We start from the raw sequence: 27,665 nt of genomic DNA on the forward strand, positions 1-27,665 counted from the left end.
GCAGGAAAGCTCGGAGGAAGCGCGCCGTCTTCGGTCGCGCGCAAGGCGGAGGGAAGGGAGGGGGGTTACGCTGGCGGCTGCTGCGTATGGCACGGCCGCGCGTGTCCTACCTTGAAAGAGATCTACGAGGGGTCAGAGGGCGCCGCGTGCTCATAGCTTCGTGTGCGCTGCGTTCGCGCTGCTTAGTTCGCGTTGAAGCATGAGTCAGCACGAAAGTCAATTCGCGCGCTGCTGCAGCCGCGCTTCCTCACACCAGCGTTTTGAGAGCGAGTATCAGCGGCCATTGAGTGAGAAGTGTTCATGTTTGCTTGTGCGCGCGTGACACCATGCTTGTTATTTAGTTAGCGAATGTTTACAAGTCTATGAGGCATATAATACGACTATCCTTACTTCGCATAGGTGTCGACTAATTTACTATCTCAGTCGATGCTTCGCGTTTCGGGCGAAATTGTGACTTTTTTGTATCGTTGAGACCTACAGTTTGATACCTCTTTCAACTGGATCAGACGCTTTGGAGGCGCGAAGGGATCGTTTTTACTTCTGGAAGTGGTTACAAGATATCCAGATCCCACATACCTCTTACCCGTGTGAAATTAGCCAAGACCTGGTCTTCAAAAGTGTCGTAAGATGGCTTTCCCTCAACATATATATATCTGCAGCGAAGCACCCTTTACTGGAGTGTAGTGCTATGTGGTTTAATTTAGACTACAGTGGCGATAGTTGCACCCGTACCATACCTACTCCACGTCAAACAAGTGCCGATGATAAATAAGACAAGGTCGACGTATATCGTTGTAAAGTGATTATTTCATTAAGGTTGATTTCATCTCTCTATTTCCTCTATTTGCCTATTTCATGTTCATTATTCACTCATTTTGTGTCTTATTCATGTCGTATTTCACGCGTCGACCTTGTCTTATTTAGCACCGACGCTTGGTTGACCCTTCCGGTTTTCCTTTTTTAACCAAGAGGCCAGGGGAGCCGATACCGGTGATCGTATGGTGCAATTTCGCTACTTTTCTACTATATTGGCACTAATTACGCCCGTACCGTTAGTTATGCCTACACTTCGACTAATTCTCAATTTTTGTTCCGCTGAGAGCTACATTATGATACCTCCTGTAACTCGCTACGACGCTCTGGAGGCGCGAAAAGGCCGTTTTTTTATCGGAGAGGCTACAACATACACAGATCCCAAATACCTTATACGCGTGGAAAGTTAAACTAAATACACCTTGTTCTTCAAAAAAATCTGCCCAGTGTACCCAGCGAGTGTTCGCAGCACGCGTCGTACACACTGAGGCGACTAAATGCTACGCATTGCATCTGTGTCACATACACGCATGTCCGCCGCGTGTAGAAGAGCAGATACATCGCGTTCGCAAAAGAGCAAGCGTGGCCGCCCTGTAATTGCAGCAGGCACTAGACAGTTCCCTTTTTTGGCCTTACCGCCCGGCACAAGTGGGATATTCAACCAGCTAAAGCTTTCAAAGTCAACGCTATCCGAAAATACGCCAACTATGGCATATGCATGAGCTTAAGACGTTATAGCTTCTGGTTATAATTTGAACACAAAACGTATTTTCTCTCTCGGAGACTTAAAAGGCGAACCTTTAAAATATCGGCTATTAATGAGTGGGCTGAGACAATGAGCAGACTTAAAATCCTTCGGCACCCGTCTGGGAAACACGCACACAGCCATCTGGCAAGACGCGTCTCCCCCCTGATGCAGGTTATCAGAAAGATATTTCGCATGCCGATTCCACATCTCAATCGTGTCCATGATGACGTAATTCTGGGGACTGTGCCCACAATAGGAAGTCGCTTGGAAGGCTTGGAAGTCCAGCGTATGTCTTCTTTTGCATGCGAAACGTGTGAATCTATTCGAGACGTCCATGGAACTTTTCGTATCGTCTGGGATAAGATATATTTTAAAGCGAAGCTTTCTTTATCTGCTTCCCCGAGGTTTGGCGTGGCTAGATCGGTCGTTCAGTGCCTCACCTTGGTGGCCCAGCACAAAGGGTCACTCAAAAAAAAAAAAGAAAACATTTCCGGTGGTGGAATTTAAAATAGGGTCCTTCATTGCAGCAGCCAGAAGCTCTACCCTTTCTGTGTCTGTAAGGTTCGTGGCCGAGGATGGTTGCGGGATGCGTTTATCGTTGGAATATAAGCTACGCGAGACGCGAGGAAAAAACGCACTGCGTCGGTTATCGTGTTGCGCCCTTTCGTCTTGCCGGCTCGCCAAAGCTTCGCTTATAGCGATTTCTACAGTGCGTGAGATTTTTATGAAGTTCAAAGCGAATAGATTTATATGGCTCTTTTATTGCGATAGCAAGTGTATGGAGACTCCAGGCGCATTTCAGCCGTCGGCGTCGCCGTGAAGTTTTGTATAAAGTCCAATGGCGCTAAAAGCGTCGCCGCGCGTCATATGCTGTATGCGAGAGTGAAAGCGTGCGAGGGTGAGCCGACGATGGTAGCTCAATATCGCACGCGCAATGGAGGAAAGCGGGGAGAAAGCGCGCAGTCTTCGGTCGCGCGCAAGGCCCGGGAGGGGGGGGGGGCGGAGGCGGGCGGCGCGTTCTACTTCGGGTCGCCGCGCGCGCCCGCCCGCCCTGTCCACTATATCATGAAAGCTACCTGCGATGGGGACAGTCCGCCGCACGCTGTGCTTTCGCGACTTCGTTCGTGTGGATGCGAGACGCTCACAGGTCAATTCGCTCGCTGCTGCTGCCGCGCTTTCTCGCTCCAGCGTTTTGACAAGTTTCCGCTGTCAACGAGTGAGATGTGTATATGTTTGCTATTGCGCGCGTGACACCATGCCTGGTAATTTAGTTAGTATTTGAACGTTTACAAGTTTATACGGCCGATAAAACTACTATCCGTACTTCGTATAGTTGTCTACTAATTTGCTATCGCAATAGATGCTTCGCCTTTCGGGCAAAATTACAACTTGTTTCTTTGTTTACCCGCAGAAGTGGTTTATAACTTGGTTTCCAACAAACTTCTGGTGCCAGGGTGGTACCTTTCTGCCCATACAGATTATCATTTCTGACCCATTTACTCCGTTTACGGAAAGCGGACGCTGTTGCAGGCTTTCGCTTTTCTTTATCTGACATCGGAAGCAAACTTTGTGCTTTGCTTAGGCTGTTGTCTTGACATTTGTTCTCGATATCGAGGGAAGAATGTCTATAGCTTATGTTAACGCGCAGGTGGCCAGCCATGTTACTGTCTTGGATTTGCTTGACTTCAGGCAGCATGCGCAAACATCCGATCTTCGCTCGTGGCAGCTCGCGTGTTGATATGACTGAAACACTCATTGACGAACACAAAGAGACGAAAGCAGCGAAACGCTTAATTCAGTAGATTGAATGACGCCAAGTGACCCATGTTCAACGCGCCCTCTTTAAATGAACAGACTTTATAACTCGAGTCCCACAGACGCCTGTAGTGTATACTATGTCTTCAAGTTCTGCAGTTCCTGCAGCCCTCGCTAGCCTTCGACCGTCATCTAGTTAGCTTGAGAAATCAAATAGCCATGTTCTTTTTCAAACACCTTTCTATTTGGTTTAGCGATTCGCGCCAACGCTGATGCAAATTCCGCCAAATATTATGACACAAGGTTTGTGAAAGAGCCAGAAAAAATAAGTAAATAAGAGGAACTTTTCCGCGCTTGAAAAAGAGAGAGCCAAAAGAATAAGGAAGGTACATGGGATACGCCAGCACAAAGCGAATAACATTGTTGAAAAAGGTAACCAGAGAGAGACGTGCGTGTATGAATTTCGCAACGCGCGCAAAGGCCCTTAAAGGATGAAGAAAAGCATATAGTGCACAACGCAGGTTCGAATGTATTGCCAAGAGCGCAAACACGGTACCGAGTCAGAAGCAAGTTACTCGTTCACAAGATAACGCAACTTAGCATAGCGCGCACTTCATTATACTATACAGACGATTGAAAAGAAAAACACGATTTCTATTCACTAGGGTGCTTAGAATGCAGAGAGCGCAACCGAATGTCTCGCAAGCATTCGTGCTCTTGGCAAACTTGTAAGAGCAGTTCATTATTAACGGAACAAAAGGTGCGGGCTGCACGTAATGTTACAACGAGTAAATAAATTCCCTCGCTCCATCGCACTCCATTGCATAGCATGGTATTGTTATCTCACGGGCGCACTGCGAACGAAACAGCTCGCGGCCCAACTTGCCTGTTTTATTCGTCGCAAGTTTCAAATTACTCGGCGCCCTATTGCATACCCACTCTTTTGTACACCTTACTCTTCGTTTTGCAATTTTCGCCTCGTGACGTTGTGGATCTCATAAACAAATGGGACAATTGGCTCTTATTCGCTGCTTGCTGACGACTTCGTTCCGCGAGTCTGTCAAAGCAGAGACCTGCGGTTTTGTATACTGCTTATATTTCTGGCAGAAATGAAAAGTAAAAATAAAATATAAAGCATACACCAAAACAAATGATGAAGAAGAAGCAGAACGTAATCGAAATCACTAAGAACGCCCGGAACGGTGTAAGCCGGACGCTAGTTTGAACAGCAGGTGATTAACTGACAAGCGTGCTCTTTAAGCTTTAGCAATGTACCGGCGACAAAGAAAACGGGAATTGTTTAAAAGCATTCTGCAAGGAGTGTGCTGCTTTGTCGCTTTGTGAAAGCTCAAGCATGCATTCAGGCTCAGCTTTTGTTCTCCAAATGTGTTCTTAGAATAAAGACCCTCTGGATTCGAGACTGTAGTGCGAATGATGTCTTTCTATCGCTCAGTGAAAAAGAAAAAAAACGCGTCTGTACTCCGGAGCACCGCGACTGCTTGGATGTCTGCGCTTCGATAGTGCCCTTACTTCCATCGGCGTTTTCAAGGAAACTGGATCCTCCGCACGTGAAAGCAAGGAAGCAACGCGTCAGCCGTGATTTTTGCGCGAACGCATCTGATTCAGCCACTCCTTAACTATTGCAGACTGGCGGCAGCAAGTGCGTACACAGGATTAAGTTTCCCTAGTCACGCATTCGTTTCCAGGGCCACCATCGTTTTCTAAGAGGTGTAGTAAAACAGTTAGAGGATGTAGAAAGAAGAGAGAGAAAGAGAGAAACACTTATTGTTCGAAACAGTGTTCCGAGCTAGGCCCGGTATCACCCTGAGGTGGGAAGGCTCATTATCATTAGTCCAGGAACCCTCTGGCTTCGACTGCCCTCTTGGCAAGACGAAAAAAAAAAAGGAATTGCCTTCGCCACATCGTGCACATATTTGGCACTGGCGAAACGAAGGATTCTTTTTTTCATTTGCAGATGAGCGTATCTTTGTAGCTGCACCGATGGTCTCTGCATGTGTCGCGTCATATGTCGTCGAGTTTCATTAACGATACATGCGGCCGCAAACATCCACGGCCCATTAAGTCTTTTCGCAGTCATTACCGACAATTTGGGCGAGAATGCGCTGCCAAAAAAAAAAAAAAATTAAACGACAGCACCTGCACCCGGGCACGCCTATACAGTGATAGGATTCGTCATCGTTAATTCGTGTATAGTGACGCGGAGAAATACGGAAGACCATGGCGTGTATACACCTTTGGTTGCGTGTATGGCCATGCCAAGGTATTAGAAAATTGAAAAGCGAATGCCTCTGTGAAAACAGCCCGCTGTTACGAGGGGAAGATCATGCTTCGGTAAGAACCGTTATGCTCAGCTAACCTTGGGAATCGAGCGCCGTTGAGCGCGGTAAACACTTCGCCTGTGTGCATGTGAATTCTCGGAAGCGTCCAGCGCCTTGAGCGAAGGGCGAGGCAAGCACAGCGGGCGCTCCTTAATTGACGACAGAAGATGGCAGGTTAAACGTGGGCTGTCGGTGCCAAATCGCGATTACGACAGCGACGCCCGATGCGCCCGCGCGCATCAGCGCTCACGGACTTCACTCGGCCGGCTGCCCGTGAGACGTCAGTCCTTATGCGCCATTTATTGGCTTTCGTTTTCTTTCCCCTGCTATCTCGTCCCTTTCTGGCCTTTGCAGTTGCTAATGCGAATGCAGATTGCCGCAGCTTACAAAGCAACGTTACAGGAAAGAAAAGAATATTATCTGCATGTTGGAGATAATTTGATCATTATTGAAAGGTTCTCTCATCGAGGGCCCGAACATTCCTAATGCACCTATTCGCAAATATGGCACTTTCCAATGTAGTGAAGAAGGGATCCTCAGGCATTAAGATTTTTTTTTTTGCATATTGTTGTTGATGAGAAATAGATACGAGAGGGAATCGGTGATATCTTGGCAAGCGGACTGCAGTCGATTGCCAGATGTTTAGTCTTTTGTCAGAGCGGTGCGTGCGAGGGAAGTTCCCCGGGCCCCGTGTTACCCCGCCGGACGTGCAGGCAAGTGAGCGGACACGGCGCACTTGAGACCCCGACAGCTGCATTTAAGCAGCCGAGCCAAGCTCACGCGTTTTCCTTCCCAAGGCGGGCGGCACTTGCCTTGGGAGGCTTAATTAAGATCCGCTATAGTCTACGAAAAAAAAGGAACACGCCATTTCTCGCAAAGGACTACGCCTCCATGTCATGGAAAAGAATAATGCAATAAGTAGCTATGTGTATTTTTTTTCCCCGAAGTCACCGTACTTGTCCTCTAGTACCCCTACACTACGGAGACTTGATATATAGATGCATGCTTCTTCATAAAATAATCGTTCAGCCAATCGATTGAGCCACCGATCCCGGCTCAACTACTTTATTTATTATCTTGTTGTCTGACTGACTGTTTTCCCCTTTAATTATCTTTAAATCGGTATTCTAGTTTATAAGTTCGTTTCATATCAGCGGCAATGAAGGAAAAGGCAGAAAAAGCCTGTTGCTATATACAATGTCTCTATGTATGCCATAATACTTTACGCCAGAGACGTAATAATCAAGGTGTACGAAACATTGCACACACGAGAATATCGACATCCACTTAGGACCAATTATACGTATGGCTCTGTAAAATGCTTGTTTGGTCTCTGCAGAAAGGACAAAGAAAGTATGCAGATTCAACGCGCCTGTTAGAGTCCACGTGAAGCGGAGCGGTTACTTAAAGGCCGTACAACTAAATGCTATGCTTGCCGTTGTGTTTATTTTTATCCTATGCAACGGGTAATCACAAGAAATGCTTATGTTTATTCTCCCCACAGATGACAAGTTCTATGTAATGGAGTGTTTACGTTCGTGTACTACACCGTTCATAAGCAGTGGAGAAATGCAAACGCTAAATCACGCGCATGCGCACCGTGAGACGTCTGCACAGCGATGCCACGAGGGCGAAGGCGATGCATAATGTTTGTGGACCGACACACACTTAAATAAATCTAAGCGTCCCGTACAGCTGCTGTCACAGTGGCACGTATACACTCGAGAGGAGACTGGCCGAGAGTGGGCGCGTGTCCAGTGGTCCCAGGCATGGCGTGGCGCAGATATGCTAGGATTAAGAGAATCGAAGAAGCCATTGAATATCGTACGCACTGTTTCATTAGGAGACCTGTGTGCTTCAGAGAAACGTGTGAGCCGACATCAGATGTCGCGATTTATAGTTTGACTACGCAGAACGGAGCTGCTTTAGCTGGCAAATTTGTCGGTCAACGTGCAGTGCTGTACACAAGCCGGTTTTGGTGGAGGCGCCCGTTCCTGCGGCGAGCGCCGGCGTCTCTCGCGACCGAGCGAGCGAGCACAGCGAACGATGAGAGCGAACGCGGAGCGCAGCGGCGGATGAAAAAAGCGGCGAGAGCGAGGAGGAAAGTGGAGAGGAGGGTGCAGCAGTACCATGAGGTGGATCGGGCGAGGAACCGAAGCGTTGACTGTTTTTGTCAACGAACATCTTGATACGACCAATAAGAAGCTGTTTAGCAAAGCGCTTGCTTTAAAAAAAAAAGGAAAAGAAATGGCAGTTCCTCTGGACTAAGAATTGTCATATTAAGGCCCTTCAGTCTGATGATAGCAGGGCCTTTTGGATAAATGCGGAAGCTGACCTTCGCGTATTCTATTGACGCTGATTTCTGCAGTTTATTTTTCCTATTTTATAATATTTGTTCTATATCATGATGACACTGCTTTCACCTGAGGGAACAAAATCGTTGCTCTCTAATTCTGCCTGTTCGTTGCTGCACACCAATGCGCGTAGTTGGTGCAAAAGCCATGACAGCATTGCTGCCTACTCTGAACTGCTCTGTCATTCTTTTTCATTTCTGTGTATTACACAACGTGGTTAGGCCCTTGTGATGGCAATTTGTATGGCTTTCGCTCGTACAATTCAAAATATTATCACCGTGATTCTGGTCGCTACGGTGGCTCGGCTATATTTATATCATCTGAAATTAGGTACAAGCGTAGGTTTGATTTGTCTTTAAATGTTTTGAACTGTGAATCCGTGTGGATTGAACCTAATGTTTCCCCTTCTTGCAATCTTAACAATTTGATCATCGTGTGCATTTACCGTTCCCCATCTTCATTTATCCCGGATTTTCTACGCAATTTTGCTGCAGTACTCCAGATAATTCCTGCTGAAAACAAGAAAGTTGCGCTGGTTGGTGATATCAGTCATTAATTTATTGGACACATATAACAATAGCATATAGTGATTGCTTTCTTTGTTTCGGGCTTCAGTCCCTAATTTCATCCCGTACGCGATTTTCACCCAACGGAAATGGTACTCTTCCTGACCACGCTTTACGCAGTATCACACCAACACCACGCGCAGGCATCAACTCTCAACTAAATTTTTATTGAAACTAAGAATATATATATATATATATATATATATATATATATATATATATATATATATATATATATATATATATATATATATATATATATATATATATATATGTGTGATTGGAAATACCGCAGCATATGAACATGAAAATGTCTAACGACATCAGGTGAAGATAGCAAGAGGTATGGAAGCCAAAAAAGAAAACAACAAAAAGACACTACTTGAAGTTAACACTACTTGAAGTTAACACACGTGGGAGTTGAGAGTTAGCGCTCGTCCTGTCTGCATCTAATCTGTCCGTGTCACTTCGCGCTACAATTCAAGATCGGATTCTACAATCCTGAATCTAAAAAACTCTAGCGTCAGGCTAGGTAATATTTCTGCTTATCGCTTAAAGCTCGTTGCTTCATATATTGCGGAAGTATTGAGCAATGTAATTAATCCCATATTTAAATGTGGCACCTTTCCGCGCTCACTTAAGAAGGCCAAGTTAATCCCAGCGCAAAAGAAAGGTGATATAACAGAGGTCCTAAACTATTGCCCTATCTCTCCTCAATTAGCAAAATTATTGAAAAATTATTTCTGAAACGCATTAACAAGTACCTAGACAAATTTAACTCACTAAAACCTTGGCGATTTAGTTTTCGTGCAGCTAGTTCAACCAATTTAGCTTTACTTAATCGATTTCTTAATGTCTTCCATCGACAAAGGCGATTTCGTCGGTTCTATATTTCTTGATTTTACTAAAGCCTTTGACAGCGTTAATCATAATATTTTATTTACTAAACTAAAATGATTGGCTATAACTGGTCCACCTTTAACTTTTCAAAATATTACATACTTGATCGCGAACAATCAGTCTGCATAAGTGTCGTTTACTCAAATGTTAAGGTCATTAATCAAGGGGTACCGCAGGCCTCAATACTTGGCCCTTTATTATTTTGCATCTACATTAATGATTTACCTGATTGCATTAATCTTCCTAAAGTTGTCCTTTACGCTGATGATACCACCATTCTATGTCACACAAATTGTAAACAACGCTCATAACTAAACTGAACAACGAATTGACCAAAGTTATTCAATGGTGTTCTTTGAGCAACCTAAATTTGAACCCGCTTAAATTTCAGTTCATGATTTTTAAATCATCTCAAAAAGTTTCCCCTTATCTACCCTAAGTATCCATAGGCCATCATTTAATCCCAGCGGCCAATTGTGCAACTTTCCTTGGCATAAAATTAGACCCTAACTTGCACTTGAATAATCATATTGCTTATGTTAGGCAAAAACTGCTTTTGGGATAAGGACTTTCATTAAATCTCGTCCATTTTTTTCTGTTTACGCCTTATTTGCCTTCATAGATAGTCACTTTACATATGGCAATACTCCATGGGGAAATACATATGCTTGTGACCTTTCGTCCATACAGCACATTCAGAAGGAGGCTATTCGCATGTTTACCAACAGTTCTTTTTACTCTAATGCTGCTCCGCTGCTTCAGGCTAAGTTTATTCTTCCTATATCTGGCTTGTTTAAATTTCATTTACTTATCAGATTATTCGAATTACGTAACAAACCGGTCGCGTTTCAATTAATCGACTCTAGATTGCTCACAAATACCAATAGCACTATGTCTTTTTCATAATCACAACTTTCTATTACCTAAATGAAACACGAACTATGACAAGATGACTTCCTCATTCACAGCGATTCAACAGTGAAATGACTTACTTCATGCTCTTAAATCATCATCTTTGCATGCATTCAAATATGAACTTAAAATTTTCATTTTGTATAACTAGTTGTCCTTATTCACTTACTTCGTATATAAAGTGTGTACTTCACTTGTTAAATAGGTTATAACAATTTAGATTGGCAATGTGCGAATTATTTTTATTTTACATGTATGACTCCTTGTACAAAAATCGAATGTATTCCTTTTCACTACTTCGTTATTTATTTACTTATGTATTGCATAATTTTACACTGCTGTATTAAATAATCATTTTGTACCAATCTTCTTGTTAACCGAGGGTCCCGCTGCAGTCGTTTGACTTTGGCGCCCTCGCCTGTATAATATTAACAACCAACTATATTGAAAGAATAATAAACTGAAACTGAATTAAGCACCAGGGTTGTAGGCATTGAGCGATTTCCTTTAAAAAAAGAGATAAGGAAGGGAAAAATTAGTTCATCTCGAGGAGCAGAATGCCTGTTATCTCGAGATATTTCCAATGGACTCATGACAACTTGCTCTTTAAAGGAAGCGTTTGCTTGCTCAAGCTTTACTACACATAGGCAATACAATACTGCTTGTGTAGCGCTCCCGGTAATGTGCTGCACAAATACATTTACGGTTGCAGGCAAAGGGACATCAATGCACCTTGCACAGCCATAACTCCATAGGCAGAACCAGCAGGACATCCGCACTCGGGCAAACAGAACAATGCGTTACGAAACGCGCTCAGATATCTCACAATGAAAGAACACGGCCGTTATAGTGCGCTCGAGTTTCATAAGTACTTGAGCTGCGGTCAGCCCGGAATCCTCAGACGGTCATTAAAAGCGCTGACCAATGCAGCACCACACACATTCGTCTGATTGTGGGAGCAGTTTTGTTGAAAAATGACCGTCGCACTGTACTCATTATACGCACGAACATCGCTCCAAGAAGCATTCCAGTCACGCGCACGTAGAAGCATTCAACGGCCTTTCGAGGAGCGTATATTGTGCAGCCACAACACACGAACTCAGGCTGAAGGCGTTCTTCTCAGCCATGAAAGAGAATGGAGAACCGTAAATGACCGCCTCGGCTTACATCTCGCACAGCTTTGGTGGGCGTGCGCAGTAATGTTTCAGTAATGGCAGAAAACAGCCGCCATTTTGCTTGAAATGCAAGTGCAACTCCAGAGTTCTCGGGGAAAAGAGAGTTTGGAAAATTCGTTGCTCCAGGTATTGTTTCGCAATAACCGCTCCTGCAAAGCTTCGCAATGAAACGATAGCTGCACGCCTGTCGCATGGCTTTGTCTGAGCGCAGTTTGGATGAGGTCATCCCGCGAGAATGTACATACATTATACCGCACCGCCCTAAGTGAAGGCGAACTTTCGTTCGATCGATGTTCGCCTTCTTTGTCACGACCACTGGACAACGACGCAAACGAAAAATTTTGATACGCGTAATGTTTGCTGCTCTAGGCACGACGAACGCGCCAGTTTACCCAATCAGGTAGCAGCCCGAGACGAATCTACGTGCTCTTTGATTGCTCGTGCTGTAAAGGCATGTAAACAAGAGTGCACAGGCTCAACAGTTACGCAACTGTGTGACTGCTTGCTTGTCCGAGGCTGTCGCTACAATTGCACGGCATTTTCCCTCGTGTTTGTCTTAGCCCGCCGGTCTTGAATCATTTACCCCCAATGTGTACTTTGCTTCGCCGATGTCTCGCCATCGTAATCTTCGCGAGCGTAAAACGTTGCGTTAGGTAAGAACCTCATGCGGGAAAAAGAGAGGCGATGGCGTCTTCTCATAGAAGCTGCGGGAACGCTTCTACGAAATCATTGAAGCGAACATTGTTTAACTGCGCGAACGAACGGACCACAGAGACAGCATTGGAAAAGGACGGGCGCAGACTTGCAACAAATGTTTATTCCACAACGACCACATATAACTACACCCCCGACATACACCACTGCGCGTGCGCACAAAAAAGAAAAGATAAAAGAAAAGAAAAACCTTGTATATGCAAAACGCGACCTACCTACGCTCGTCAATAAACCTCATCTCACTGTTGTGTAAATAAACTGAGGTGTCACTGACACAGTCTTGTCCCTTCTTTCTAATATGGTACGCCTCGGCTATCTCGGCAGCGGCACAAAATCTTTACTTCCTTCATGATCGGCTTGCACGTGCACGCCAAGAAGTGGACAGGCAGGTGCCCATTCGTTTTATTTCTAATTGACAATTCATGCTCACGCAAGCGCACATTCACGCACCTTCCTGTTTGGCCTATGAAAATTTGCCGCATGATAGAGGTATCTGATAAACTACTCCAAGATTGAACATTGAGAAATCATTGAACTTCGCCCTTGTTTCAAAGCGCACGTGACAGGCCGTATCATGTGATCGAGACATGCGCAACGTCACTGTTGACTACACTAACCTACATTAATGTACAGCACAGGCTCATCGCATGCCAGCGATTGCAACATTAATTCAAATAATTTTATCGAGTGCCCTGCGATTTGGTGGGGCGGGCCTGGACCCGCCTAGGTTTCGGACAAGGGTTGTTGGCCCTTGGCGGCTTCCTCAGCTCGCTGGACGGTCCAGAGTTGGTGCTGCAGGTCCGAGCTGAGCAACGCTGACTCCCAGCGCGCGCGGAGGCTGTCGCTCTTTGAGGCTGCATCACCGTTATTCTGTATTACAGCCGTACATTCCCATAAGATATGCTCCAGGGTGGCTCTAGAGTCGCAATGTCTGCACTTGCCAGTCGTGTATGAGTCTGGGTGTATTAGGTGCACGATAGCTGGACTCGAGGGTGCAGCGGTGGCGTAGAGGTAGAGCATCCGCCTCGCGTGCAAGAAGAGCGTGATTTGAATCTGGGTGCCGCGCAATTTTCCACCGGATTAAAAAAAAATCCGCGTGTTGATAAACAGACCTGGAGTGCGGCCTGATCCCGGTCACCAGAACCGGTAACGCACTTTCTCACCAGAGCAGGATTGACCAGCGTCGTGCAGTACTTGGCCACAACCTCCTATACGAATACAACAATCAAACCCCGGCCCTCAGTCCCCAGCAGCTGCGAAGCAACTGACCATGCACGGCGGCGGTCAGACCTGCGACGCGGCAGAGCGTGCTAAGAATCCCTGGCTCCGGACAGGCCGTCATTGGAATCTGAACCTGGCAACGTTTAACGTTAGAACGTTATCTAGTGAGGCGAGTTTAGCAGTGCTATTGGAGGAATTAGAGGGCAGTAAATGAGACATAATAGGGCTCAGTGAAGTTAGGAGGACGAAAGAAGCATACACAGTGCTGAAAAGCGGGCACGTCCTGTGCTACTGGGGCTTACCGGAGAGACGAGAACTAGGAGTCGGATCCCTGATTATTAAGGATATAGCTGGTAACATACAGGAATTCTATAGCATTAACGAGAGGGTGGCAGGTCTTGTTGTGAAACTTAATAAGAGGTACAAGTTGAAGGTCGTACAGGTCTACGCCCCTACATCCAGTCATGATTACCAGGAAGTCGAAAGCTTCTATGAAGACGTGGAATCGGCGATGGGTAAAGTCAAAACAAAATACACTATACTGATGGGCGACTTCAATGCCAGGGTAGGCAAGAAGCAGGCTGGAGACAAGTCAGTGGCGGAATATGGCATAGGCTCTAGGAATAGCAGGGGAGAGTTATTAGTAGAGTTTGCAGAACAGAATAATATGCGGATAATGAATGCCTTCTTCCGCATGCGGGATAGCCGAAAGTGGACGTGGAGGAGCCCGAATGGCGAGACTGGAAATGATATAGACCGTATACTCTGCGCTAACCTTAGCATCATACAAGACGTGGACGTGCTCGGCAAGGTGCGCTGCAGTGACTATAGGATAATAAGAACTCGAATTAGCCTAGACTTGAGGAGGGAACGGAGGAAACTGGTACATAAGAAGCCAATCAATGAGTTAGCGGTAAGAGGGAAAATAGAGGAATTCCGGATCAAGCTACGGAACAGGCATTGTTGGTACAGGTAGTGTAGGAACAGGTAGTGTTGGAACAGGTAGTGTTGAAGCAATAACCGACAATATTATGGGAACCATTAAGGATTGTGCAATAGAAGTCGGGGGTAGCTTCGTTAGACAGCATACCGGTAAGCTATCGAAGGAGACGAAAGATCTGAATAAGAAGCGCCAATGTATGAAACCCTCTAACCCTACGGTTAGAATAGAACTGGCAGAACCTTCCAAGTTAATCAACAGGCGTAAGATAGCTGACATAAGGAAGGATAATATGGATAGAATTGAGCACGCCCTCAGGAACGGAGGAAGCCTAAAAGCAGTGAAGAAGAAACTAGGAATAGGCAAGAATCAGATGTGTGCGTTAAGAGACAAAGCCGGCAATATCATTACTAATATGGATAAGATAGTTCAAGTAGCTGAGGAGTTCTATAGAGATTCATACAGTACCAGTGGCACCCACGACGATAATGGAAGAGGGAATAGTCTAGAGGAATTTGACAGCACACAAGTAACGCCGGAAGAAGTAAAGAAAGCCTTGGGAGCTATGCAAAGCGGGAAGGCTGTTGGAGAGGATCAGGTAACAGCAGATTTGTTGAAGGATGGTGGGCAGATTGTTCTACAGAAACTGGCCACTCTGTATATGCAATGCCTTATGACCTCGAGCGTGCCGGCAACTTGGAAAAACGAACACATTATCTTAATCCATAACAAAGGGGACGCCAAAGACTTTAAAAATTATAGACCGATCAGCTTACTGTCAGTTGCCTACAAAGTATTTACTAAGGTAATCGCAAATAGAATCAGGAACACCTTAGACTTCTGTCAACCAAAGGACCAGGCAGGATTCCGTAAAGGCTACTCAACAATAGACCATATTCCCACTATCAATCAGGTGATAGAGAAATGTGCGAAATATAACCAACCCTTATATATAGATTTCATTGATTACGAGAAAGCGTTTGATTCAGTCGAAACCTCTGCAGTCATGCAGGCATTACAGAATCAAGATGTAGACGAGCCGTATGTAAAAATACTGAAAGATATTTATAGCGGCTTCACAGCCATCGTAGTCCTCCATAAAGAAAGCAACAAAATCCCAATAAAGAAGGGCGTCAGGCAGGGAGATACGATCTCTCCAATGCTATTCACAGCATGTTTACAAGAGGTATTCAGAGACCTGGATTGGGAAGAATTGGAAATAAGAGTTAATGGAGAATACCTGAGTAACCTGCGATTCGCTGATGATATTGCCTTGCTTACTAACTCAGGGTACCATTCGCAATGCATGCTCACTGACCTGGAGAGGCAAAGCAGAAGAGTGGGTCTAAAAATTAATGTGCAGAAAACTAAAGTAATGTTTAACAGTTTCGGAAGAAAACAGCAGTTTACGATAGGTAGCGAGGCACTGGAAATGGTAAGGGAATACATCTAGTTAGGGCAGGTAGTGACCGCTGATCCGGATCATGAGACTGAAATAATCAGAAGAATAAGAATGGGCTGGGGTGCGTTTGGCAGGCATTCTCAGATCATGAACAGCAGGTTGCCATTGTCCCTCAAAAGAAAAGTGTTTAACAGATGTGTCTTACCAGTACTCACCTACGAAGCAGAAACCTGGAGGCTTACGAAAAGGGTTCTACTTAAATTGAGGACGACGCAACGAGCTATGGAAAGAAGAATGATGGGTGTAACGTTAAGGGATAAGAAAAGAGCAGATTGGGGGAAGGAACAAACGCGAGTTAATGACATCTTAGTTGAAATCAAGAAAAAGAAATGGGCATGGGCAGGACATGTAATGAGGAGGGAAGATAACCGATGGTCATTAAGGGTTGCGGAATGGATTCCAAAAGAAGGGAAGCGGAGCAGGAGGCGGCAGAAAGTTAGGTGGGCGGATGAGATTAAGAAGTTTGCAGGAACAACATGGCCACAATTAGCACATTACCGGGGTAGTTGGAGAAGTATGGGAGAGGCATTCACCCTGCAGTGGGCGTAGCCAGGCTGATGATGATGATGAGCTGGACTCGGATACGATCTGGATTGTAACTGCCGCCATTCGACAGACAAACTTTTGCTTAATTTCGGGTGCGGCGGCTGGAATGTGCATAAGTTAGGCGCCGACAAGGGTAAAACGAAAAATTAGTAGAGCCTAAAGTTATTCTTGAAATGTGCACAGGCAATGAGACTGTGCCTTGGTAGATGTTTTTATAAAGTGAACATTACACGTTCTGTTTTCTTGTCAAGGCAATGGACGCCGTGACGCGTGAAGTCAAAATGTTAATTAGCGTCTCATGTGGCGCTCGGTGCAAGGTCACTTCTTTATTTATGTGTGCATGTCGAAGGAACAGGCATACGTTTTAGAAAGCACATTTTAGGCGCCCGTTCCCGCGGCGAGCGTCAGCGTCACTTGTGACCGAGCGAGCGAGCACAGCGAAAGATGAGAGCGAACGCGGCGCGCAGCGGGGGATGACAAAAGCGGCGAGAGCGGAGAGGAGGGTGCAGCGGAACCATGAGGTGGAAATCGGAGGAGGGTATGGCGAAAGGATGAGGAGGAAAGCGGAGTGTCGGCGGCGACCAGGCATGTGGCCAGCGCGGAAATAAAGCGCTGGCATATTGACACGTGTACTTATATTTATCGGGCGACCATGTTTCGCCGCCTAACAAATGTTATCGCACAGCGCGGGACGCGCCTGCATGTATCCGAAGTTTCTGGAAAGTTATCGATGCTTCTATCCGCTCTCTGTTGTCGCCGAACTTTATGTTATCTGATTTCATCGCCTGACGCGAATGGTGTAGAACTTTGTGGAAGGCACGCGGGTCCGAACGATCAGTCTGGAACATTCGACGACTGCTCTATAAAAGCCGACGCTCTTGACCCGCTGATCAGATTTTCGACAATCGCCGACTGTGTTCGCCGATCTAGTTGTGCTATAAGTGTAGCCTGTTTTGTGGGCACAGGTTCGCCCAATAAAATCTAGTTTTGTCGTTCACAGTATTGCTACTGTGTTCTTTGAAGTCACGACCACGTGACAATATGTTGAATTCCAATGGCGGAGTCGGAGCAGCCGACGGACTCCGCGAGCGAGCACTCGACTCTGGCATAGAGCAACGCCTCCAAATCCACGAGTGGAATACAACCTGCGCCGCCGGAGCAAGGCGGAAGCGGAACTTGTATCGCCGAATTACCCAGGATGCCTTGCGTGTTGTTTCTTGCCGCTGTTTGCTCCCAGCACCGCCGCACCGGTCACTTGTCTCTTCAGCGCCGTTCACCTGTTGTTTTTTTAATTGTGCGGAATGAATATCTCGCCAAGGGTGCAGCAGCTTTTGCTTCCTCGCGAGTCGTGACCGGTGGCGCCTCCCAGCAGAAAAACGTGGTAAAGGAAATACGTGACGCAGAGTTCCGGTCCACTCCGCCGATTTTGGCGGAGCATCTTTTTCTGCTCCACGGAGTGACTCCCGCTCTAAATCCACTCCGACTCCCTCATTGGAACACCTTACTCCCGCCGTCACTCTGTCATTGGAACAAACGTGCTCCGAAACGAGCAGAAAAACTTGCTCCGACTCCGCCATTGGAATTCAACAATAGGCTTCGGATCCACTGCTCATACTTGGACTGCGGTTCCTCCGCCGCTATTAGCGGCGAGAAGGCGAGAACTTGGAGTGGCGCCCTCTCGCGAGTGACGTCACGGCCGTGACGTCATGACAACGCGCTCGCTCCGGCTCGCTCGGCTGCCGCCTGCGCTCGTTCCCTTCGTGTATGCTTAGGGTATGGGTGGCTCGAACCGTACTTATTGAAGGATATGTCATTTTCTTTCATTCTACTGCCATGCCTGAAGGACAGTTACTTCTTCAAAAGCGCGTGAGTCAAGAGAATTTGCGGCTTGGATATCGCAAGCTATGTAGCGTTGAAGGGGTCTACTGGTTTAGCGATGCATATATGCGCCGTGTCTGTCCATAAATATTGCGTAAAAACAATGTCTGCAAATTCAACACGCGAAGTTGTGTATGATGCTTCGCTGAACACTTAACATTCCCTTAGTACTTAGCTATGGGAGACATTGCATTTTACACGGAAGAAATATCTTAGTATTTGGGGTCAGCATGTTATCCGCGTTAGAAAGACACTGCCCAGCGAAGCTGTCATCATGATTCTTCTTACTCAGCTGCGTTGTTCTAGTCAAATACGGCCTGTTTATTACTGCGTGAAAGAAAGAGTTAGGCGCGTATTTTGAATAAAAAATTTGCTCGTACCTTCATAGTTCTCTGAAACAGGCCCCATAAAACGAATTGCTCATGGCTGCTAACACGATGGCGCGTCATGTAGAGTATTTACATAGTTAATTCACAAATACCATAGCAGCAATGACCTGAAAGAAAAGTATCGTGGTTAAGATCGAGAGCCAATCAATTGCAAACGATGAAATGTTTCATGGTGGCGCTCAGTAGCCTTTATGGACAATATGGCACACCCCTCACGCAACGGTAGCAACAGATTGTCGTTATGGCGAGGCACGCATTGTTCGCGAAACCCATCAGTTCACTATACCTTCGAATTTAAACCATGAAGCAGTTCTTTACAGCGCTATTGCAATGCCTACAGTATACTCGAGGTACTACAACGCAGCCGGTGCCTAGGAAAGGAAAATTCAAACACCTTCTGCCTCACAATGACTCGATCCAGCCTTGTTCAATTATACAAACGGAGAACTATTCGCTTCGTCAGTACATAAAAGATAACCTAGCAAACTTTCATAAGGAAGACACCAAAAGCCTCGCCTATTTCACTTGATTTTTCACCCTCCACCGGGGAATTATGATATCGTCAATATGTCCCATACTGCTAATGAATGACGCTTCGGCTTCTTTCTGGTTGTAGACATACGGTCAAAAATGCATATTTCACTAAAATATTTGGGCCGAGCAGCCTGTGTCAGTTCGCCAAACGGATTCGTCATGTATATTGCTCAAGCAACAAACACCAGTAAATTGCCCACGTGAGTTGTACGTGTAGCACGGAAAAGGGAATATATATTGGTACATTCCTTTTCATATTCTGCAAACAGCTGTAAGCCTCGACTCTTTAATTGAAATTACCGCCACTTAAAGTAAACACGTGAAGAACCGCCTAATTTTGAGCAGTTAAAGAAGCAAGTGGTACTGGTATAATGTAAATTGCAGTGTTAGTTAAGTCCTAGTGTTACTGCCGAGCGTTGCTGTGAAGAAATGCAAAAATTCGATATTATACCATGAACTCCTCGTCGTGAGAAAACTTGTTTGAGCGGATTAAAATCAAGGTATACATATATATAGTTGTTGTAGAAGTCAGATTTAGCCAGCGTTTGTGACATACTTGTTGCACCGCACAAGGTATGATATCTTAACTAGATTCTTATATGCTATATTTTTGCGGCTGTCGATCCGCGCATGAGAAACCCTCAAATGAGCTGGTCTGCGCTCCTTCGGCTGGCACTGTAGGGTTGCCTTTGAGAACTGTATTGTCGTATAAGAAATAAGCTCGTTGAATATATTTTCTCGAAAGAAGGCGTCGCAAAAATATACTTGAGGCAACCACCATAATTATATAAGCAGACGGAACGAGATCGAACAAAGGAAAATACTGCAGAAGGCGCCCGCGCGAGTCCGTGCCCTGACGTCATGCGAGCGGCGCTCGCAGCGCCCCTGTAGTTCGTTCTCGGGGCTAATAGAGAATGCGCTCCGCGCGAGCCGCGCTATCCCGTGTTCAAGCTTTCTTTTTACAAAATCAGCGACGCACCCGGTGTAAATGCTCTACCTGCCGCTGCTGCTAAACGAGCTGCCCGAGCACAGGCTCAGCGCCACCGCCGAGAGCACCCTCGCGTTCAGAATCGAATTCTTTGCCACAATATATCGCGAATTCAAAACACCTAAAGATGACATTCGCTGCTGCCAGATCGGGACCCATATTCGGCAAATGTCGTTTACGCAAGAACATTCTCTCATTGGCCTGCGTTAGGACGTCGGACACTATAGCGATCGGGATGAAAATGAGACCATTACTGCGGTGGTGGTCAATCGCTGAGAGCACATTAAGAAAATTAGATTCTTAGTATTACGTGCCACACCCACGATATCATTAGGAAGTATGCCGTAGGGGGTGTCTACGAATTAATTTTGACCACCTGGGGTTCTTGAAAGGCGCACGCAATACACGGTACGCGGGCGTTTTTGCATCCCCACCCCATCGAAATGCGGTTGCGGTGGTCAAAATTTGACATCACGGTGACCGCCATGTCATACAGATATAATGAACTAGAATATACACCTTCTTTTTTTTAGTCACATACCTTAAGGGCCCTTTACGGGCGTTACATAGGGGGTTAAAAGAACCCAATGAAGTGAGCATATTGCATAACACAGTGAAAAATCAGAAAAGCATAAACAAACATGCGCTCAGGAAAACAGGGAACATATCTGGATAAAAGAAGTGTCTGAGAACACCTACACACGTGGACTACAATGCTCAAGACAATGTAAAAAAGAATACACTTCCGCACATAGTAAGCACATCAGTTTGTTCACAAATGCGTCGTAATTATTTTCGGAAACGATTTCTGCAGGTAGTTTATTCCAATGATAAATGGCAAGGAACAATGGCGAATGACGCATAAGTTTAGTATGAGCTATCTTGGGTTGCACTTTGAGGCAGTGGTCTAATCGGGGCAAAATGCGATGTGCTGGTTTGATATGAGAGTCTGTGAACGGTGAAGGATTGTGATAGAGCTTGTGAAAGGGACCAGCCGGTGTGCGAAAATAGCGAGAGTAGGAGTGTGAGAACAATCTCCTGTTCGAGCATCGTGGGCTACAGGGTCGTTTGCTCGTGTGCTGGACGCAGCCTCGTAGATCCTGCTTCTTATACGCTTCCAACGAAAGCACAAATTCCCACATGACCTTTCGAGCAAGCTCCGCGCAACTCGATTGACCATCGTCCCCCGTGATTCTTGCGCGCGAAAAATTGTTACAATGATTGGTTACAAGAAACAGATTAAATGGGCTATGTCGCTTTGAAAAGAATAGCCTGTAGCAGACGATGTTCGGAACAGAACATATATACTATACTCGGCACGCATGCGCCTACTCGTCCTATTTTCGCAGGTGCGTTCAGTGACCCGGAGCTGTAATCATTATAGTGTTCCCACATCTTTCATAATATAGTGCTAGCGTTGAACGCATGACATGTCAGTGGCCTATAGCGATCAGATCGGACACAGTAGGCGCAAGCGCGCAGAGCACTGTACTCTGCAATGCGATCGTCATTCTGCTACACTGTTCATTTGAGGAGAAAACACTCCCTGTCGATGTTACCTGTGTGGTCCTGTTTGCAAAAACCGGTGTTAAGCAGAACACGTGCACAACTAATGGTACATTCGGCTGGTTTTTGAGCGCTCGCAACACGTTCGATTGGTGCCTGCAGAGCTCGGAGACGCTGTGTCTTCGACCTGAGAGCGCGGCCCAGATTTTGCGGAGTTCCGGTGATGTGACTGCTGCACTTTCCATTGGCCATGCGTCTGCAGCAAAAGTGTAGTATAGTGCAAGTGCAGGTCCGTGCTGTTGGTCATTCATGTTTGTTTACATCAGAAGCGCTGGCATGCTTTTTCGATCTTCGATCGGCCGATAGAAGCCGTACGTTCGGCTTGGGCACGCTTTCTCTGGCTTCTATGTAGAGCGGGCTCCGAGTCGGAGCGCGGTAAACCAGCCGAATGTACATGCCATCGTGTCCGTGTCATCTGCAAGGCGCTTTCCATATTTCTTTAATGCGGTAGCATTCTTAGGGTGCTTCGATCATATTCCGGGGGCTATGTTTGTATATTTGGATCTATGGACGAGCATCTAACTGTTTTCCCGTCTAACTTGCTCCCTGGGTAGTCCGTGGTCGCGTGGGTAGCGCATCGGGCTGCTGTGCTTAAAAGAGGGTTCGAAACCAACCATCGTACTGACTTGGGTTACTGGGTGTGTGCAGTTGAGTGTGCGGCAAGCGAGGAAACAATTGTTCGCAGGCACCGGTGCGCCACACTCCTCGTGCACGCGCAGACTTCTCGGCAGCGCCACTGGATGGCGCAGTTTGCCCAGAAAGAAGCCGCAGAGAGGAGCCCGGTTGCCGCTTGGCATCTCGGAGGCCATGCGCAGCCTTCGCGGCAGCGACGGTAGATGGCGCCGAGTGCTCTTAGGGAAGCGCGAACTCGCCAATCCCGCGTGCTGTATATCTTACATTGGCGTGATTGTAGCGGTGGTTGTGCCTTGCACAGAACCCAGTCAATATTTCCGCGCGGTGAACATGAAATGACACACTGAGCACATTACGTTCGTTGTTAACAAAAACTATATGCAATTTCAAAACTGGTCATGGTGCTAAGTATTAGTGAAATTGTAAGTTTCCTGAAAATAAACTGCAGTTTTGAGGCGTCAGTATATAACACTTAAGTGCTAGCTTAACAGTGTTTTGACTAAGGCGTCTCGAATATGTTAATTTAGGGTACGGACGACGACGAGCAGAAGACGGTGCACCGTTACAGTTTCTTCCCAAGTTCACAAAGTTGTTCGCGCGTAAGATTGTTTCGAAAGGGGCTGGCCCTGGCGAACTCTTTTTTGAGAACCGCTTTTATGATCTACAGTTGGCAGACAAGTCTCATTAATCATGACGACGACGTAAAAGGCGCCAGCACTTGATAAGTTGCCGGTCTTTACTAAAAAAAAGTATTGCGAATTCTCCCCCTCGCTAGTCATATCCTCTACAGCATGTTGCCTTTCTCCGCAGGTGGGCCCTCGTGGCAGTGGCTGCCGCACTGCTGTCGACACCAGGCCTGGCTGAGGACCCGGCGCGGATGAAACGCCAGTCACGGCCGCCGCAAGACCCTTCGCACGACCCCAACTATAGCGTGTTCGTGCGGGCGCTGCCGCCGAACGCCAACCCTCCTGCAGGGCCCCAGCCGCCCAACAGTCCGGTCCGCTTCGCGAACGACTTCGCCCAACCCGTGCAGCAGTCGCCGCCGCCCCAGTTCTCGGTACGCAACCAGCCCCAGTACCAATTCCAGCAACAGCCACAGCAACAGCCGCAGCAACAGCCGCAGCAACAGCCGCAGCAGCAGCAACAACAGCCGCAACAGCAGCTGCAGTTCCAGTTCAACCGTCAACAGCAGTCGCTGTCTCCACAACAGCTGTTACTTCAGCAGCAGCAGCAGCAGCAGCAACAACAGCAGCAGCAACAGTTTAGGCAGTTCCAGCAGCAGAACCCGCAGCCACAGCAGCCGCCACAACTTTCAGTTCAACAGCCGCAGCAACCGTTTCCCCATCAGCAGCAACAAGTGTTCAATAATCAACAGCAACAGCATCGCCAACAGCAGCAGCAGCAGCAGCAGTTTATCAGTCCGCAGCAGCAACAGCAGCAGCAGTTTCCTCAGCAGCAGCAGTTTCCTCAGCAGCATCAGCAACAAGTGCCTCAACAGCGCCAGCAATTTAGCTTTTCCGACGGAAGTCAGCAGCAGCCCAGCCTAGGCTTCGCGTTCCCCCAACAGGCGCCCGTTACGCCGTCGACCACACCGAAACCACCTCCATCATTGCAGTCCTTCCCGAGACACTCGTTCTCAGTATCCTCTTCGACGTCATCCGAGGATGCTCTGAGGCAAGGTAAGATCGTCGGCTCTATTCAGCCACCCGCTCAGGTCATCCAGAAATCACCGGCTTCGGAAATCGAGTCCAGCAAGCAAGCCGAGGCCAAAGACAAGGCTGCCAAAAGCAAGGACAAAGAGAAAGATGAGTACGTAGTTTACTACTATTACTACTATGATGATGACAACAAGAAGAATTTGTCCCTTAATTTCGACGACGTTCCCAGCCTGGAAGGTTTTGACAAGACCGATGGCTCTAAGCTGAAGGGTAAGGGTTCCAGTCAAAGGCTGGCTTCGCCTAACCCACAGAACAGGTTCGAACCCAAGACAGTGACAACGAGCCCACCGTCAGGGCAACAACCAGCGCCGCCTCCTGCTTTCCCTCTAGAGCATGGTGTCACGTCTGCTCCTCAGACTGTCACCCAAGTCTCGGTGTCGGTCTCCGTCTCCGAAGGAACGCACGTATTGCTTCCAAGTCAACCGTTCGAGGCTAAACGTCCACCGCTTGCGGGCCCACCGAACTTGGGGTTCACGGGAGCTAAACTCGTACCAGATCCAGGAGTTCCGATTGGTCCTGCACCTGATGTCCGAGGACTTGTCACGCCTCAAGGTTCGCCTGTATCCACCGTGTCACCGCCGTCGGACACGCAGGTAGCCAACGAGATCAGTGGCAGGAAAGGAGCGGCCGACCTCTTGACTACATCTGCAGAGACCACTACTCCGACGACGACCACCACGACAACAGAGGCACCGACCACTCTAGCACCGACGACAACCACCACTGAGGAACCGACGACCACGACTGAGAAGACGAAGAGGCCTTTCGGCAACAGGAGGCGGTTCGGCGGAGCGCACGGCGCAGGTGCGCATGTCAGGGCGCCCGGTTCCCGCAAGTCGCACACCACGTCTACGACGACGACGACGCCAGCCACATCATCCACGCGAAGACTGCTGGGAGGACTGCGGCGAAACCGGCCGACGCCACGATCGTCGTCTAGCAGGCTCCAGTTCGGCCGGCGTCCTTCGCCGATCCACTCGCGGCACCAGAAGGAGGAAGAGCCCGAGGAAGAGGAGAGCACGTCGCCAGCGGACGCAGAGCCGACTACGACCACCGCTGCTCCTGCAAACAACGGCAAGAAGCGCTTCGGCGGAAGCAGCCGCTTCGGTGGGAAGTCTGCGAGGACAAGGACCTCTAGCACGGCGGCGTCTTCGACAACGGCAGCACCCAAAAGACCCGGAGCCCGGCCCAGCTCTGGCGGGCTGTTCGGGCGCACCAATCGGGGTCCCAGGCCCCGCACGTCGTTCACCCGCCACCGACCTGGACACAAGAAGGTCGAGGAGGAAGAGAAGCCGGAAGAGAACGAGGAGTCGTCGCCGGTGACCACGCCGGAGAACAAGGAAGAGGCTTCGGCGGCATCTACCGAGACAGCCTCCAAGCATGAGGAAGCAGCGGCAGCTGCCTCCGAGTCGGAGGCCACGTCTGAAGACAGCCACGCCACGGAGGCGCCCGCCGTCACGCCCGAGAGCAAGCCGGCGCATGGCCGGAGTCGCTTCGGGTCTAGACCGCGACCCGCGCTCTTCGGAGGTAGCCGGCCGCGACCAGTCCTGGGACGATGAATGGTGAACCGTGGAATGCGCACGTGAGATCACGAGAACACATGTCGTGAGACTCTTTCCCCCCTCCCCCCTCTTTTCACGCACAGTGACCGTGGCCGTGTCAACGGTGCGAAGCAGCGGTGGCACAGAGCGCGGTCGATGAGCTCTCACCAAGTCACCAGCCAGCAGCTTCCTTGTGTTGTACTACTAACGTCACCCCCTTGACAAGGCCGCAGTTCAGCAGCACCTGTCGTGTGTGCCAGTGCTGTGGATCGCGATCACTGTTCAGGCAATGAGTGAAAGTATAGCTTCTGTCGTTTCGCCTTATTGGTCCACCCGTCAAACTAGTGCGGGAAGGACCTCAACTCCGTGACTTCCTGTTCGCATTATCAGCAGAGCAATCGGTGGCAATATGCCGGAACCAGTCCAGAAGGCCAAACACATACGTAGTAAGAGTGCGTGCAGGCAGAAAGAAGGCCAGCAGTTTATTGCATAAAGAAAAACTACTTAACGCTTAATTGCTGAGGGTCTTCGTCACGGAGAAGTAACAGCACATTATGCAGACTTCATGGACGTTCTCAATAAGAGGGAGTCACGTTATGAGGACATTGCGTAAGAACGTATACGTAAAAGGGCACGTGCCGCCGGCAAATGACGGCAGCGAGGTGCAAAGGCTGCTGATTATATATATATATATATATACATAGAAGCTGCACACCGTTTCTTTTCAACCTCGCAAATTTCGAGACAGAGGAAGACAATCCAGGAGACTGTGCTCAATATTCTTCTCCGCCGCTGTCCGAGGCTATTCTTGTCCAAAAGAGTTTCTCGGAGTCATGTGCAATTTTTCCCAAAATACACCTCGACAAGGTAACGCACTAAGCTTTATGCCTGCGAAGTACTCGAAAGTGCACTGTACCCTGTAAATACTACTGCATACTGCGCGCCGCTCTGTACTAAGCCGTTACATGCTCACGTATGTCACATGTGCCGCGAAGCATGTGTTGCAAGTGACTCTCAGCGCAGTGGCCTACCAACGGCAATCTAAAGCGTTGTCCGTTCGTTTCAGTGCCATGTTGAGACACACTTGCATTAGGTACCCTTGACGACAGCTTCACTGCAACGACAATGACGCTGGTGGTTTATCGGTAGAAACTATAGTGGTTTCTAGCAGTGAATTCTCGCGTTGCGTTAAACATATGCGCTGACGTCAACGGAAGAAAGCGACCAACATTCTACGTATGACTGTACGAGTGCTTCGGTTGTTGTACGTTTTTTTTATTGTTTTGTTTTTTTCGCAAGAGGATTTCATAAAGTGTTGTTTTGCTTACGGCTCTTGTGGCTTCACATGTCGTTCTTCTTACCTCTTCTCTCCTACTAGGGGAAAGCGGAACATTTACCTCGAGTGTGCCATGCGTAAAAAGCAACTACACAATGCTTGATAATTGTATTTCCACACGCCGCCGTTTGTCAGAGTGTTCCTGGGCCGCCGAATGTACGTGGTGTCCAACAGCGCTGTGTAAGTTCGCGGTGTTTGCAAAAAGCAATGTCATGCGACACGTAAATAGGACGGCCGAGTAACACGGTGTACGGTGCCAGAAGCACCAACCGCCAGGAAAGGGAAACATTGCCGACGCTCCGAAGGCTGCTAAGTATTCTCAATATTTTGCAAGTGCATAAATATTTAAGGCGAACGCTCAGCCCGCCGACAGTCTGTTCCCTACGCTTCATTACGCAAAAAGTAGGAAGTTACAAGCCAGCAGACACGGCTGCCGCTTCTTGGTCGTTTTTGTGAAGGTTTAATCTTGCCCGTTTTCAGAGCAACGCGCGTGAGCTGCAAGAAGGTTTCGTGTTTGGAAATGGTGAGTGTTTACAGAGTAAGAACACCGTCGAGAACCGCCTCTGCCTCGCCACGTCTGCCCATGTCAAGGTCTGTTTTTCCTTTGACTCCTTCCTGAGGTTATTGGGAGAGCGAG

The 27,665-nt window shown here is 47.7% G+C and overlaps 1 protein-coding gene across 1 annotated transcript in view; it reads left to right on the top strand.

The window, feature by feature from the left end:
* The window catches only part of LOC126542842 (uncharacterized), a 47,335-nt gene extending 20,311 nt beyond the window's left edge, over positions 1–27,024 (top strand). Inside the window, exon 2 of the mRNA XM_050189959.3 lies at positions 23,244–27,024. Within this exon, the coding sequence (XP_050045916.2) occupies positions 23,244–25,710 (2,467 nt within the window). The 3' untranslated portion in view covers positions 25,711–27,024. The remainder of the gene's footprint in view (positions 1–23,243) is intronic.
* The last annotated feature ends 641 nt before the right edge of the window (positions 27,025–27,665 follow it).

This window comes from Dermacentor andersoni, chromosome 2 (assembly GCF_023375885.2).
Source record: "Dermacentor andersoni chromosome 2, qqDerAnde1_hic_scaffold, whole genome shotgun sequence".
In the NCBI taxonomy this organism is placed as follows: domain Eukaryota; kingdom Metazoa; phylum Arthropoda; class Arachnida; order Ixodida; family Ixodidae; genus Dermacentor; species Dermacentor andersoni.